Raw genomic sequence first — 16,559 nt, 5'->3', positions numbered from 1 at the left:
TCTCCCAGCTGCCCCCGTGTGGTGCCGGCATGCACATGGCCTCTGAGCACGTGGGGCAGCCATTTGCGTGGCCAGCATGGATGCTGGCTACACAAATGGCCTCCATGCGTATTCAGAGGCCATGTGCGTGCCGGCGTGCCCTTGCCAGCACACAGGCATAGCTGGGGGGAGTGCCAGGATAGTGGCAATGGTGGTGAGTGGAGGAGGAGCAGGTACGGACTTGCTCTCCTCCTCTTTAAAGGGGCTGTGTAAACCCTTGATTTTAAAGGGAAGTGCCCGCGATTTGGCCAGCCGAATCACATTTCGGCACATCCCTAATACAAACTAGGCTGGTTTTGCATTCTCAGTTGTATGCATCTTATATGTGTGTGGTTGAGCATTCAGTTTCCCCCCTCCTCCAAGGGAGGCCAATAATGAGCTCATGATGGGCATGTTTTATTTTATTTTTTGAAAAGGACAGGGAGAAGGTTGACCAGAGACTGCTCAGCAGTAATGTGCTGCCCGGTTCCAGTTTTCCAAGAGGGATTCCGGGCATGGAAGTTGCAGGCAGTCAAAGGGGACAAAACCAAATGGGTGTGTAGTGAATTAAATGGGATAAAATCAAATGGAAGATTGTGGAAGAATACTGAACCAGAGATGTCAAAGGGCCCTAGTGTGAAAGCATCCTAAGATTCTCAGCCATCTCCCAGTAAGTTCTTGCTGAGATGTTTAATAGCACAATGTTTGAAGCAGCCTCCAAAAGAGAAGAATGCTGAGGACACCATATGACCTGGGGGTTGTGACTTGGTGTGAGCCTGGGTTTCTATGGCCTTTGTGTATCCACATTCACCACTGAGCACAGAAACAAAACAAGCTTACCAGGGGATAGGCTTCTGTTGATCTCCTGCTCAAAGAGGCTGGAAAAGTCGTCCCCTGAGTTTAGCTTCTCCAGACGGTCCTCAATGAACTGAGAGAGTTGAGGATGTATGCAGCATTGGGGAGGGGGTAGAAATGAGACACAAATGTTAACAGAAATTTCAGAAGCTGTCTAGAGAAGTCATCCTCCATGGAAGAAGGAAGCATATTTAGGTAAAGAAAAGCAGCCAGGGAAGGAACACATAGGGAAAGGGAAATCACTTAGCATCAGCATACCTGGACTCTGGAGACACCTGATGAACAGGTGATAGACAACTTGTCTAAGGCAGCCGTTCTCAAATTGTGTGGTCAGGTGGATCCCTTTAGGAAATCACAGGGCACATTAAGGGGGGGGGCTTGAAGTTCAGGGGAGGGAGATAATTCTGAGGCAATTGGATCCCATCCTTCCCTCAGCATCAGCCAAGATCTGGGTGGATTGCTCACCCATTGGTAGAGGGTTCTCACGGAGTCAGCTTAGATGTGTGTAAGGTGACTGTACCCTCTTTGGTTTACCATCCCCCAAGTAACTTGGGAAGAAGGGGGCTCAGAAAGAGCGGCTGATGCATTCTTATATTTTCATGTGCATGGTTTTCAGAAAGGGTCAGAGGGATCTCACTATTCCATTCCTCCCAAATACCAGTCTTGGAATTAATTTCACAGATCCGTGCATGGAACAGCAGGCTGTATGCACACAACAGCATCAAGGAACTCTGCATTCTCACCCTGTGAGACCACTGATAGTGCAGGGTTGGGAATCCCAGAAGGAAAGGTTTAGAAGCTTCCTCCACTTCAAAACTTTTGAGAGATGCTAGTGTGACTAAGTGGAGATTACAAGGGGCAACATGAGTGAAAAGACACAAGAAGTTGGAAAGAAAGCTGAAATGATTATTACAGGGATATCATCATATTATGGGAGATCAAGATGTTACTGTTATTTTTGTTGGAAGTGAAGGACTTTGTGCTGTCTCATGTCTCAGTGACGGAGGGGGACAGACTAGTGAGTCAGAGGGCTAGAGAGGTCAAGACACTGGTCATTCCTTCTCTACTGCTCTGACACTATCCCTTTGGTATGTAGATTGCTATTCTTAGAGACTTCCTGCCTGCCTGGCCACTTCCTCTTCCTTCTCTTTCCTTTCTTCTCCCTTGCAACATGCAAGCTCCTCTCTCCCTCTGCACCGTGTGTGCAGAGAATAGATGCATCCATGTGCAGCCAGCTAGCGAGCTAGATTAGAGATACTATCTCTCCACTTTACTATCTAGAATGGAGTTCACTAATAAATTCTCCATATATTGATCTGAAGCTATGAACTGGCTCCAAGTAATTTTACTCTTAGCATACAAGCATGCCTGGGCAGACTCCACTGCGTTGTGCCTCTGTGCACTCTGCTATATTACAAGGGTATCTCTTACCAGAGAGAATTCCCAACAATTTTGACTAATGGTTATTTATAAAGTCTCACCAATGCATGTGGCACTGCATAAAATTAGACATCAGGTGGTGGGGAGAAGACAGGAAAGGAAGAGGAAGTTGAGGTGAGGGTGTGAATATGGGCAGATGCACTTACATGGTTCTAGGCTTCATCTCAGTGGGGAATAAACCAAATATAGGGGAGCAAACCAAGAAAGGGAAATGTCCACTAGAGTCATGGAGGAACCAATGAGTGGAGTGATCGCCACTTTGAGAAGCCCAAATGAGACTCAACGATGAGATATAGATTTTTCAAAATTAAATACACTGTGACAAAGTGTGAGTAAAGAGGTGGTGTGTGGTAGTATTGGAGTAGAAGAGGGCAGAGAAGAGGAAGCAGCTGGGACACCACAGGCAAGGAGATGTCGACATGCTTTACGCACAAGCTCTTGGCATACTGCACTCTGGGGAGTGTGTGTGTGTGTGTGTGAGAGAGAGAGAGAGAGAGAGTGAGAAAACTGGTTTATGAAGGTGTCTGCTTCAGGAGCCAGGACTGGGTATGATTCCATGTCGCTTCCCTCTTTATGATCCTGTTTGCCTGAAGACTCATTTGGGCACCCTCCAGATCCACCAACCCATACCTGCTTGAAGAGTTGCAGGTGCACAGCCCGCTGCAGGAAGGCCTGCATGGCACTGGACCCTTGCTGCAGGAAAGTGTCTTGGCAAAAGGAAATTGGCTCTCCCTGTAGAGAGAAAGAGTTGGGAGATGGTAGTGAGTGCGGTCAAGATAGACAGACACAGATCTTTAGATACAACAGGTATGCATAGTGTGGAGTAAACAGGACAGGAGGTTCACAGGACGAAAGGCTTGTTCACACTACCATTGGGTCCGCCTTTGGGAGCTGTGCATGCTCCCCATTTTTGGTCGTGTGTGGGTCCAGTGTGTGGGTCGTGTGCTAGGTCTGAGGAGGGGGACGTGATCATGGAGTTGGTGAGAGCAGGCAGCACTTTCACCCAGCATAATATTACCAAGGTATCAAGGAAATGGTGGAATCCAAGTCCACCTCCCGCATGATCACTTTCCTCTCCTCTGGCCTAGTTTTTAATTCACACGTGACCAAAAATAGGGAATGTGCACTGTTGCCAAAGGTGGGTAGGAGGCTTAAAATCTAAAGTTTTGGCAACAAGAAATGCTGGGAAAGAACTCTCTTTCTTGGAAAATTTTTCTGACTATTCAGTAACTGAATGGAAACCAGAGAACCACAGGGATTTCAGAACTGTACAAACTGTGCCTTTCTACCTCAGTATATTGAAGGCAAGATCACCCCATCAGAGGCCCAGAGTCTGATGCTGCTTCTGCAACTGTAGAAGAGAAGGTTGCAATACAGAAGGCCCCCGGGGCTTACGAGAGCCCAGGCTGGCAGTTTCTCTTTCCTTGCAGTGTAAAACTAGATGCTGTCTGCCCACTTCCCTATGAACTGAATTGGATGGCATTTATCTCCCCTAGAAATGACCAGATGATGTTTGTCTCTGTACATCTCTCTTTTGCTTATTTATTTTGTAACATTTCAATGACAGGGGATGTTTGCTGTACTTTTGGAGAGGGGAAATATTTAAATTTAAATAAATAAATAAATAAAATAAAATAAAAAAACCCCAAGAATCCTGGTAGGGCATTACTGTATAGGCAAGCAAGTAGCTTTGTGCCACTGTTGTTGTTTTTTCCCTTTTAAAAAGAGCCACGTTTGCATGTATATGGATTGTGTTTATCCTCTGCCTCACTATATTTTCAAAATAACTTTTCAAACCACCATAAATTGCTCCTAAGAAGAGAGAGAGAGATGCATGTGACTGGCTTGCAGTGACATTACAGGCACTAGCCAAGAGGAACATGCAACAGTCATACACACATCCTGTTTCAATCTGCTCGTCTCCTTTCTCTAAGCAGGAATTGGGTTTCCAGTGAGAAATTGGCTTAAAATCCAGACAAGCAGTTTAACCAGTTCCTGTTGAGAGAAAGAAGAAAATGGTATATTTGATCCTGGATAGCGATGGTGCCATGAAATGGCCATCAACTTTCTAAATATCTCCAGCTTATTTCAGTTTTAGGCAGTGTCTATGTTTAGTGAAACCATTCCCTGTTTGGGTTAATATGATCCAGAAGCAGCCAGGATCAGAGAGTGTTTTTCATATATATGGCTCAAATCACCTTTTACTTTAATTGCTTTGAAATGTGAATGGAAAACTGTCCTTGGCCAGAATGGTCATTTGGGTGGCAAATGCCTCAGTTCCACTTGCTCTTTCATGTGAACAAAGATCAGACAGTAAACAAACAGTAAGAGCAAGTCAAAGGTGTGAAAATGTCTAAATGCAAGCCTCGTGCCAATTTTTCATCCTGCCATTGTCAGCTGTGCAATTTGATTCCTGATATTAGGAATCAAATCACAGTTTGGTTCCTGCTATTAGCAGGAATGATGCTTAAAGGTAAAGTGTGCCATCAAGTTGGTGTTGACTTCTGGCATCCACAGAGCCCTGTGGTTTTCTTTTGGTAGAATACAGGAGGATATTTTGGTAGAATACAGGAGGGTATTTGGGTAGAATACATTGCCTCCTCCCACGCAGTATGAGATGATGCCTTTCAGTGTCTTCCTATATTGCTGCTGCCCGATATAGGTGCACATACATTCACCCTGCACTTGGTGAGCTAAGCCAAGAGGAACAACCTGGTGAGAGGCAAACCACTAACCGGGCTACAGATGAGTGCCTTGCGGTAGTTGCCAAACAGCAGTGCCTGTGCCCTGAGGAAGGCCTGGGCTACTCCATCTCCAGTTGTTGCCGACTGCTTCTTCAACTGGTACTTCAGCAGAGAGACCTGGAGTGGAGAAATGAAGAATACAAGTCCATCCTCAGTTCAAGGGCTCTTCGTTTCCACAGTCATGAGAGGGACCACACTTTATCTAAAGAACCCTAATCAAGCATCAATAGCGTAATATCCCATCTCCCATGCCAGTGTCAGCTTCAGGATTTTAGAGGGCTCTCAGATAAGGCCCTTTCTCAATGAGCCCTTCCAGATTTGGAAGAAGTGGGGCATGCTAACTAAATTATTCCAAACCACCTCTGACTTTGATCACATCCTGTTGGAGATGCAGCTCCTTCATGGCATCGACTCCTAGCACCAGCAACCCTATTGACCAATAGGGGCAGAGACAGCCAGTAAGGGCATTCCCGCTCTGACCATGTGTTCTCTACTCCGATTCCTCTTTGTTAGACTGATAGTCTCAGCTTTCATTCTTTCACCTGAGAGACCATCTTCTCCCTCTCGTCTTCCTTCAGCAAGGCATGCAAACCTTATCTATCTTCCTGATGGATTTCCTAAATAAACTACTTTATTTAGTAGTTTATTTAGCTGGGAGAGATCATCAGGGGATTTGGTGCAGGGTGTTATCAGTATGCTGAAGACACCCAGATCTAAACTCCATGTCAGCATCATCAGGTGATAGCATAACCTCCCTAAATGCCTGCCTGGAGGCGGTAATGGGCTGGATAAGGGATAATAAACTGAGACTGAATCCAGATAAGATGGAGGCACTTATTGTGTGGGGTCAGAACTCCAGAGACAATTTTGATCTACCTGTTCTTGATGGGGGTCACACTTCCCCATAAGGAACAGGTACACAGTCTGGGAGTACTTCTGGATCCACACCTCTCCCTGGTATCTCAGGTGGCCAGAGGGGCTTTCTATCAGCTTCGGCTAATACACCAGCTGCGTCCGTTTCTTGAGATGAATGACCTCAAAACAGTGGTACATATGCTGGTAACCTCCAGACTTGACTTCTGCAATGCGTTCTATGTGGGGCTGCCTTTATATGTAGTCCAGAAACTCCAGTTGGTACAGAATGCAGCAGCCAGGTTGGTCTCTGGGTCATCTCGGAGAGACCACATCACTCCTTTGCTGATAGAACTACACTGTCTGCTGATAGGTTTCTGGGCAAAATACCAAGTGCTGGTTATAACCTATAAAGCCCTAAACGGCTTGGGCCCTGGCTATTTAAGAGAATGTCTTCTTCATTATGAGCCCCACTGCCCATTGAGGTCATCTGGAGAGGTCCATCTCCAGTTGGCGCCAGGTTGGCTGGTGACCACATGGGGAAGGACCTTCTCGGTTGCTTCCCAAGATTGTGGAATGCACTCCCTTCTGAAATACGATCCTCCCCATCTCTGACAATTTTTAAAAGGCTTTTGAAAACCCACCTCTTCACCCAAGCTTTTTAAGTTTTTTAAATTTTTAGGTTTTAATCTGTTTTTGATTATAAATTGTCTAAATTGTGTTACGTTCCTCCCTCCCCTTTCCCCTTTATCACCCCCTTTCTTTTTTGTATGTTTTTAACTTGTTTTTATGTCATTGTTAACTGCCCAGAGATGAAAGTTCGGGGCAGTGTACAAATTAGATAGATAGATAGATAGATAGATAGATAGATAGATAGATTTAGAACTTAAACTCCATGTCTCCAGACAATATTAATTAGCAGTTCTCTCCTTACCCGTGCACTTCCACTGCAGCTGGGGTAGGCGAAGAAATCTCTCCTCCAAGCTCTCTAACACTTCCATGCAACATAAAGTAAGATCTTCCTCACGACCGCTGTTGGTGGGGCCAACAGATGATCTGTACTTGGTCTTTGGCCACGCTACTCTCGCACCCACATGAGCCATGCTGCAGGGAGCAGTGCAGCCATCTGGAGGCTGGGGAAACGCAGCCTGGCCTCCAGAAATCCCACCATGCACTGCGTGAGGAGCACAGTGCATTATAGGGTTTCCCCTCTGCTGGGCACTCTAACTGCCCGATTCTATGAATGCTCGGGCTGCATGCAGCCCAAGCATTTACATAACTGGGGACTGAGGCAGAAGGGCACACTTGTGCCCTTCTACCACAGTATAAGCCTGGGTAGAAAACCCGGGCTACTCTGGCGAAGAGCACCAGGATCTGGACTAATCCCGGTGCTCCAAACAAGCAGCCTTACCTAGGTAGGGCTGTGCAAGCTCTGGTAGGGCTGTTTGTGTGCATGACCTCAGTGTGTGATAGTCAAAGCTCTCGTGAAAGTTCCAGGCACAATCTTACTCCCTGAACACAAGCTGCCAAAGTCTTCTGCACAACGTCCTAGTGCAATCTTACCCTCTGTACACCTGCCCAGCAGAGACCCTGCACCAGGGGCGTAGCCACCATTGGGCCAACGGGTTCAAAGAACCCGGGCTGCGCCCAATCGGGGCCACATTATGCGGCCCCGACACATCCCCTGCATCTAACGTCAGACGCAGGGGTGCTGGTTTAGCTCCTGAGTGGGGGCCACGCAGCCACTCAGCAGAAGTCCACGCAGCACCAGCAGAAGCCCCCACGCAGCACCCCACGCAGCACCAGCAGAAGCCCCCACGCAGCACCCCCACGCAGCACCAGCAGAAGTCTAACTCCTGAAGGGGCCATGTGGTCCCTTCAGGAATTAAATGGCCAGCGCTGCATTCGCGGTGGGGCGTGGTTAGCCCCCATGTCTGACATCAGATGCGGGGGGGGGGGTGAGCGGGGCCGCCACCGCGGCCACACACGGGCCGCTGGTGGCCACTGCCCTGCACAATTTTCACAGTGCTATCTGCCAATCAACTCTTGCATTCCAAGAAGGATCGACCCTTGCTCACAGTCGCCACAAAAATAGTAATGAAAAGGGAAGAGTTATCAGAATGCAGAAGCTGGTTGGCAGGTGGCACTGTGAAAATTACTAAAGTCCCCGCTTGGCATGCTTACAGAGGATAAGATCACACTAGAAAGAAGTGTGAAGCAGTGTATCTATGGGAAGTAAGATCAACTTGCACAAAAGCTTTGAATATCCCATACTTTATTGCCATATGGAAAGGGTCCTCCTTGGGGCCATATGGAGTCCATGGGCTTTTTGGAGGTGCTGACAAATAATCCACTGTGTTTGTCCTCTGGGACTGCCCTTGCCCTGTGGAATGGCAAGAAAAGGTGGTAGTCTTGCTGTGGAGTAGTGAGATAAGCTAGCTTCAAAAACATGGGGCTGCATCCCAGTAGGAGAGTCCATCACCAGCAAGGACACTTATAAAAAGACTAGCAATTTTCAGCCCATTAGATTAACGGGCGCTAGTAGATGACCCCCGCCCCCCCCCCGAGTGCGGCCGCCAGCGGGCCCAGTCCTTCCCAGTCCACCCCGCCACCTTCGGCCTCCCCTTTCTGGCTTCCCCCGCCGCCTCGGCCGTACCTATAGCTCCGCCGCCGCCTCGCCTGTACTCCCTTGGTGGCGGCCGTCGCCATCGGGGGCCAGTCGGCCCGCCACGGCCGCTGCTGCCTCACCCACACTTGTGCCGCCGCCATCGGGGCCAGTCGCCCGCCGCGGCCACTGCCACCTCACCCGTATTCTTGGCGTGGCGGCAGCCGCGGCCACCGCCGCCTCACCAGCACTCTTTTCCCGTTGGCGGCGGCCACTTCTCCTAGGCCGCCGCTTCCCCTGTTCCAACATGGCTGCCCGTGTCTGGGCGGCCGTGTCTTTTTGGGCCGATCTGGGCATGCGCTCAGACTTTAGCTTTTTATGGTATAGGATAGGCCGCAAACTTTAGCTTTTTATGGTATAGGATAATACAAACACAGCGGTGTTTTGAAATGGCAGGAAAGATCAGTGAGAGGGGCTGGAAAGTCCTTCCCTGCATTCTGTGCATGTCTCCCAGGATGGTGCAGGAGCATAGAAGGCCTCTGTTTCCCTTAGAGGAGCCCCCACTAGCACTGGGCAGGGCACAGCACAGCATGGTGAGAATGGTAGCCGCCACATGGCACCAGGGGGACTGTGCAAAGTATACAGCTTTGGGTGGCCGAAGCATTACACAGGCCCAATAAACAATTCGGGAGGCACACTTAGGGTTGATGGGGGCTGCCCCTGGCCCGCAGCCTTACAATGAATAACACTGCAGTAACCAGTCCACAGAAATGTTTGAATAATCAGAAACTCAGGAGGACCTGTTGATGATGGGGAGAAAGTGAGTCTCTTTCAGCCCATTCCAGAGATGTAGGCAAAAGCAGAACCCACAGGAGTTGGTGAGGGAGAGGGAGAGAGAGGAGCCAGTTACCAGGAGGCTTTACACACAGCGCTTCTGCCCCGAATCTCCTTCAGAAGAGAGTGTGTGCATTCACACACCAGCCAAACCTACCTCGAAGTCCCTTTGAGATTTTTGGATCCACTCCACACACAAACCGGGATTTGTGATGTGAATTCTAGATTATCTCGATGTATGTCCGGGTTTTTTAAATGCTGGTTTTAAGCTACTTTTTCTGAAAATGCTGGAGCAAATGGGAGAGGCACTGATGGCAGAATCATTGCATGATAAGAAGCATGCTCTCACCAGAAATGCAGATCTATCTCTGCAGGAATCCAACCCCGCACCCCCCTCCGCACCTGCCGCCGCTAGAAGGAAAACACGGAGGCAAGAGCAAATAACTCTCAGGGCTCTTAAGTTTCTTCAGTTTCCTGCATTTACCTTGACCTTAAGTACAACTGCTGCTATTGAATGACGACAAATAAAATGCTAATTAACTAACTGGGTGGGGTAATTTGGAATTTCCAGATTTCCTTTCAAATAGTAAACTGAACATGACTGATATGTCAATTTGGCAAGTTCATATAAGGTGGCGTCCCTCAAATTCTATTATTATGAGAAATGGGGGAAAAAGTCTGTGCATCTGCTCTCTCCAATGATCCACAATTTTATACACTTTTTCTTTTCTAAACTAAAAAGACCCAAATGCTTTTAGCCTTTCTTCCTGGGAAGGTTACTTTTCTAGTTTCATTTTCTGTGCCCTTTTCAGTTCCACAATATTTTTTGTAATGAAAAGGCATAATCAGAACTGTACACAGTTTTCCAAGAGTGGTCTTTGACCTTCCTGAAAATGTTGGCCTACAACTCCCATCATCCCCATTGGCCACTGTGGCTGGGGATGCTGGGAGTTGTAGTTCAAAACCAGCTAGAGAGGACCAAAGTTGTGCATCCCTGCTGTAGATTTATATAATGGCATTATACTTGCTGGTGGAGTGCCAGATTAAATTACTCAAGAGTAGTCCCACTGAAATAAATGGACCAGGCTATTCATTATTAACTTGTTCCATTAATTTAAATGAGATCATCCATGAGTAATTTAGTTTGGATGACAGCCACTGTTCTTTACTGTCAGGAAAGAGAGAAATTGCCATCTAAAATAAGCTAACATTGTGTTTCCTGTTTTTAATGACTAATGCAGCATAGAAATAATATTTGGGGACTGAAAGTCATTCTGTCATCTTAGTATTCAAATATGACTAAGTGTTCTGGAGGATGTGTGATTAGTGCCTGCAAAAAGCAAGTTTTAAGAATGTAACTTGTTTCAAATTGCTTAGCACTGTATTCATTTTATAGGAATTATGATTGCAACATAAGAGTTGATGATATTACTCTCTAAAAACCAATTCAAAACCTGTTCAAAGTGGTTGACCTAGTTACCAAACAGTTTTGGAAAGTTATACAGTTTATGCTAAAGAATACTAATGAATCTGAATCAAACCAAATTGTTAATGGTTCAACTCACAGTGCAGCCCAAGGCTCTTTGCTGCTGCCTTCTGCAATTCTCTAACTGCCTGTAATTTTAGGAAGACAGTTTACAATCCTCTATAGAAAAGGTGAGGACAGGAGAAAATGTTTAGGAATAAGTAGATTTTTCAGTTTGAACAAACAGGAAATTGATTGCTCAATACCAGATTTCACAGGTATAAAAAAAATAACTGGTTGGGCACAGCTGTGGTCAACTGAGGGGTGAGAAGAAGTTGTAAGAGGGAAAGGTCAATAAAGGAAGCACACGGAAGCCCTCCAACGGCCAGGAGGACAGCAAAACCTCTGCAATGTAAAGCAAGTGACTTATGAAATAAATACTGACAACATCAGGCGGGAGGTTTTCCAGGTCCTGGAACGGCGATTCTAAAGTGTTGTTGTCAATGTTGAGAATGACGACATCTTCCAAGGCCTTGCTCCTCACTCTCTTGAGATATACAAGACAGAATTGAAAGTCAGAGAGGAAGAGGGTCCTTGCTAGCTTCTCCATTCACAGTACTTTTGAGAGCTCTGGCAGTAATAGACACCGGGACCTAGATACACCTGATCCATCTTCGCCCCTAGGCTTTTTGCTTCATAGCACCCAACTGCTGTTATATAGAAACTGAAGAGACAGATGGGACTAGAGGGTCATCTACCTAAGCCTGCTGCTATAAAGCCAGGAGCACCCAGCTGCCAGCCTTCTGCAAATTAACTCCACAGCCCAGTTCCCAACATCTTATTTATCACATGTATAGGCCACTTTTTTCACAACTGTAACCAAAGCAGCATGCAATTAAAAGTAGGATGAAGGCACTATTTGGATTTCCAGCTGCAAACACCAAATTATCTCAGGCCAGTCCTGATTTCTAGTTACACCAATCCCCCCAAAGCCCTGTTGATTAAATATTTCCTCTGTCTTTATAACATGATGCAACAGGAGACTGAAGAGTGGAACAAACAAACTACAGGCAACACTGTGCAGCTCTTATAGGGTTGCCAACATTTCATTGCCAGAATGAGGGACACATGTTTGTGGGGGCTGGGAGGTGTATGCAGTGGTAATCAAGAGCCTGAGTTCAAATCAGACATATATTGAATTGAATTATATGCTATTGAATAATGCCAGCATTGTTATTATTTAGAACATATTCAAGTTATAGCATTTTTCAACCCCAAACTTCTCAAAATAAGAAACTGCTTGCCCTGCCACCCAAATGAGGGGCAAATGCTGTATCTATGGGGACCGACATTTCATCCCTGAAATGAGGGATGTCCCGCATAATGAGGGACAGTTGGTAACCCTAAGCTCTTACTACTGCTTCCCCTCATGAAGCTACTTGCAGAACTCTTTGGTTCCTACTATCATATCACTGATGTTCTGGGAATCACATCTTTGTCTTGGGGGCCAGGGACTGTAGAGCTTAGTTGTCGCCTGAAGCAAGCTGCCCAGCTTTCCTAGGGGTGGGATGGGTTTGCAAACTCACCTCCATGAGGCTGCTGTGGACTCCAATGAGATAAGGCATAGGGGCACTGTGAAGGGAAGAAAGAGGGTGAGTCAGAACTGGCTCCAGGTTTGTGGCTAAGAGGCTAGCAGTGGCCCCTCCTAGTCCCATTTTGCCCCTAGACCATGCCCTTGAAAGTGGAGAAATACATAGGTACAAGAAAATAAGCTGCATAAACATTCTCAAGCATGATCTACAACGTTATTTCAATCCCCTATGCTGGCAATGGGCCGGTAGTCTGAGTGGAGCTTCCAGCATATCCATTCTCACCCTCATGCTTGAGCCCTGCCAGACAGCCCCTCTCACTGCATATATTTATGAAATTTATGATATTTATGAAATCTACACCTACAGGTTACACCAAAGATTCCTGCTTTTAGTGTATGCATGGAAGATCACAGCACATGTGTGCACACTAGGAGTGAAGATTGCTTTAGGAGCTGATGGTGTGCTCTCTTAAAAGTCTCTGGACTGTGACAAATGTCTGACCTGACCCTATCCTCTGAAAATGCCGGACATGGGTGAGCACAACATGGGGGCAGTGGGGGAGGATAATAGGAAAGGAGGAGATACTGGAGGGGTGTAGCAATTCCATCCTTGTAGCAAATTCCATCCATCAGAACATGAAAACTTTGGGGCATCAGTCTGCCAGATAGATTTCTGTACTGAAGCAGAGCAGAAAGCTTGGGCAATCCTTGCACTGTACAAATTGGACGGATGACATCTAGCAGCAGGCCGTCAGTCACTCTTGCTCCTGCCCTGCTGCTTAAAGTCATAAGGCCAATGCCAGAAAAGACCTCTGCACCAGCTTGCTCGATCCCTCACTGAAAACAGCACAAGGACAATTGTGTTAGAGAGAGAGGATGTGAAGTTGGGCTCCTGCGTAAAGGGGCCCTGGGGCATAAACAAACTTATGGGCAAGTACAGCCTTAGTGGGGAGCTCCATCATCCCAGCTCAGCTTCCTGATCTCCTCCTTTTGACAGGACCCTCCCCACAAGAATGACCCAAGATAAGAGTGTCCCTTATCAGGCTCCAGTTCCATGTCAGGCCCCCACCCCTTCCAGGAAAAACATGGATGCTTACCAACAGTAGTCCAGGAGGTGGGAAGGCAACACAGGGATATAGATGTGTTGCCAGTGCATGGGATACAACATGCTGGAAGAAGCCTGCACACAGGCGGTGAGCTGCAGGGAAACAGAGGCAGACCTTTCATTAAGCGCATAAGAACGGGCGCTGCTGGATCAGGCCCAAGGTCCATCTAGCCCAGCATCCTGTTTCACATAGTGGCCCACCAGATGCCTCTGAGAAGCCCGCAGGCAAGAGGTGAGGGCAGGCCCTCTCTCCTGCTGTTACTCCCCTGCAACTGGTATTTAGAGGCATCTTGCCTCTGAGGCTGGAGGTGGCCTCTAGCCATCAGCCACCATTGATACCCTTGTCCTCCTTGAATTTGTCTAAGCCCCCTTTTAATAATGTTACTCTCTTCCCAGAAGCTGCACGAGGTGACAGGCTAGTGGGAGTGACAGGCTAGTAGACACATGTGGGGGTGGGTTGAAGTGAGGATAACACAGCCTTGATATTGGACTTTCAAGAGTTCAGTATTCCATGTACAGTATCTTGTTCTAACCCTTCCAACCCAGGCCAGCATTATTCTTCCCATATTGCAGTTGAGCAGGTGCTGAGGCTGAGAGAGAAATTTAGGGTTGCCAGTTCCTCCCAAGCACTGGGATCACCACCAGCACCATGTCCATCTTTTCTGCATTCATGATCAGCCTGGTTATTCTCATCAACTTCATCTGGGGTTGCCAACCCTCCAGGATCAGCCTGGAGTCTCCAGGAATCAGCATGAATTTCAGGGCAATGACTAATGATCCTTGAGATTTTAATGGCTTGAGACTGTGAAAAAAAGGATTGGAAAGAAATATGGGAGAAAAACATCCCCAAGAAGAGTTCCAGTCAGATACAGCAACCCTAGAGTTAGGGCTTGCCTGAGGACACCTAATGAGTAAACAGCAGAGGTAAGACTCAAACCAGAGACTTCCATTCATCAGTCTCTCTCTTAGCCACTAATATTCTATAGCAGGAGGAGTCAAAGCAGGATATGCGGCTACTGGAATCCAGGGAGTGGGTGGGCAGGGTGACAAGGTGAACCACCAAAATAATCAAATCTCAACCTGGATCAATACATATATTAACCAAAAACCCTACAATGTAAGGTTTTTGGTTAATCCATTCATTGACCCAGGCCAGCTTTTGAATGGTGCTTTTGTTACTTTTATTCTAGTCCTGGAATAGAGGCAGGGCTAACAAAACAACCAGCAGCAAGAGCACTGGAGGCAAACAGCACTTGCCTCTTTGTAAATAATATCTGTCTCATTAAATCATTATCATTCCCAATTCAACTCCACTGTCTTGTCCTAGCATAGCAGAACTTTCTTCTGGACTCTACAGCTGACAACCCAAAAATCAAGTAAAATTAACTGAAAAACAAACAGAAACAATTGAAAGAGGCTCCTCAGTCCCCGTGCTGTCAAGGACGTGGGAGGCACAGCCATCATCAGAGCCATCTGGGCCCATTAAGCGCCACGAGCGCCTAGCCTCCAGGATCCATCCCCTGCGCCTCAAGCAATCTTTCCCCCTCCCTCCTTCCCTCCCTTGTGCTCACCGTGCTGAGCTTGCTGGTGGTGAGCAGGATCCTTCGCTCATGGAGCAGACTCGCATACAGCCGCAGCATGTTGTGCACGTCCACAGCCACAACAAACTCTGTCAGGTTCCTCTAGAGAGGGGAGCCAGGACCTAGTTAGGCTTGCTTATTTAATTCAAATTATTTATTTGATTTCTTTCCAGCGAAGAGTTAGCACAACGCACTCCCCACTTCTTCTTCCTGCACCCACCCCTCCCTTCAAATCTCCTCTGTATTCCCTTTTCCACCCGTGGCAGTACACTGTATTTCTGGGACTGGCATGCTGAAGAGCTGCGTCACAGTATGACATGCACAGCAGCCGCTTTCCCCATTACTGCAGCTCCATGCCAGGAACAGGTTCAGAGCTGCTGGATTTCTGCCTGTCGTATAGCTGTCCAAGCCATGCAGCAACCTGCCCGTACAAAAGTAGCAAGCCATTACTTTGTTCTCCTCCTCCTCCTTTCCACAAGGCACGGTATTCTCTCCTTCCCCTGGTGAGAACACGCTGAACATTCTTCTCACACCTTCATTGTGCATGGTGCTGCTTTCCCTGCCTTTGGGGCAGCCGTGCCCTCTATAAAACCCCTGCTCTCTCTCCCCTGCACTGTTCTGAAGTCTTTGCAAGGTGGCCAGACCATGTCCTTTCCCACCCCATTCTTTCTAGCTTGGTTTGCCATTCCACTGCTACAAGGATAATTCTCTCTCACACACACACCCCCCGCCACATGAACCTGCCCACTCTGTGAGATCTCTTAGAGAAGTCCTCTTACGAGACCTGGTGTCTATAGAAGAGGGGGCTTTTTCTGTGGTGGCCCCTGCCCTGTGGAACTGTCTCCCCTTATAGACTCAATTAGCCACTTCCTTGATGGTGTTTCAACATCTAACATAAGTGTTGTTTTTTATTTCAGCTGGCTTCTGCACTGCTTGCACAGAGCGCGCTCTCTGAGATATGATTATTGTTATTTTGATCCGGCTTGAACTGTTTTATTCAGATGAAATATTTTTCTGGGTTTTGGTGTAAGCTGTCTTGAATTCAAACCAAGAAAGGCAGGATGTAAACTTTTAAAATAAAACCCATAAACAGCAACAGTGGCATTAGCAGTACCATGCCATCAGCCTGCAGTTCCCTCTCCTCAGGGTCATCCTGTTCTCCAAAGATGGCTCCCTACCACATTGTGAAGTGAGAGAGGAAGCAGATTTGGGGTGGCATTAAGGTGGCAGAGTGGGAGACAGACAACTCTAATCCAGGATTGACATCAATCTCCTGCTGCCTCCAGTGAAACAATCCTGGAGAATTTGATATTTGTGAAAAATATTGGAAAAAATATTGTGTGGGGGGGAAGACATTCTCCAGGAACAGCTTCAGTTAGAGAGTTGGTATTGACAACCTGTAGTGACACGCCCATCCTATCCCCTAAAGAGTGAGCCGGAAGTGAACCCTGTCCTGACTGACAGGCAGTG

The 16,559-nt window shown here is 47.2% G+C and overlaps 1 protein-coding gene across 8 annotated transcripts in view; it reads right to left on the bottom strand.

Annotated features, from left to right (window-relative positions):
* The window catches only part of DENND1C (DENN domain containing 1C), a 60,273-nt gene that overhangs the window by 14,801 nt on the left and 28,913 nt on the right, over window positions 1–16,559 (bottom strand). For all 8 annotated transcript variants that reach the window (XR_008316697.1, XR_008316698.1, XM_053298585.1 and 5 more), the window contains 7 exons: window positions 15,081–15,191; window positions 13,502–13,602; window positions 12,400–12,445; window positions 11,259–11,360; window positions 5,049–5,174; window positions 2,944–3,045; window positions 859–946 (listed from right to left, as the gene is read on the bottom strand). Coding sequence is in view for 6 of the 8 variants with exons in the window: in XM_053298585.1 (XP_053154560.1) it covers window positions 859–946; window positions 2,944–3,045; window positions 5,049–5,174; window positions 11,259–11,360; window positions 12,400–12,445; window positions 13,502–13,602; window positions 15,081–15,191 (676 nt within the window). In the remaining 2 variants the exon portion in view is untranslated. The remainder of the gene's footprint in view (window positions 1–858; window positions 947–2,943; window positions 3,046–5,048; window positions 5,175–11,258; window positions 11,361–12,399; window positions 12,446–13,501; window positions 13,603–15,080; window positions 15,192–16,559) is intronic.

Source organism: Hemicordylus capensis, chromosome 2, assembly GCF_027244095.1.
Source record: "Hemicordylus capensis ecotype Gifberg chromosome 2, rHemCap1.1.pri, whole genome shotgun sequence".
Lineage (NCBI taxonomy): Eukaryota > Metazoa > Chordata > Lepidosauria > Squamata > Cordylidae > Hemicordylus > Hemicordylus capensis.
Note: the sequence above shows the minus strand (reverse complement) of the source record. Positions and strands in the feature narration are given on the sequence as shown.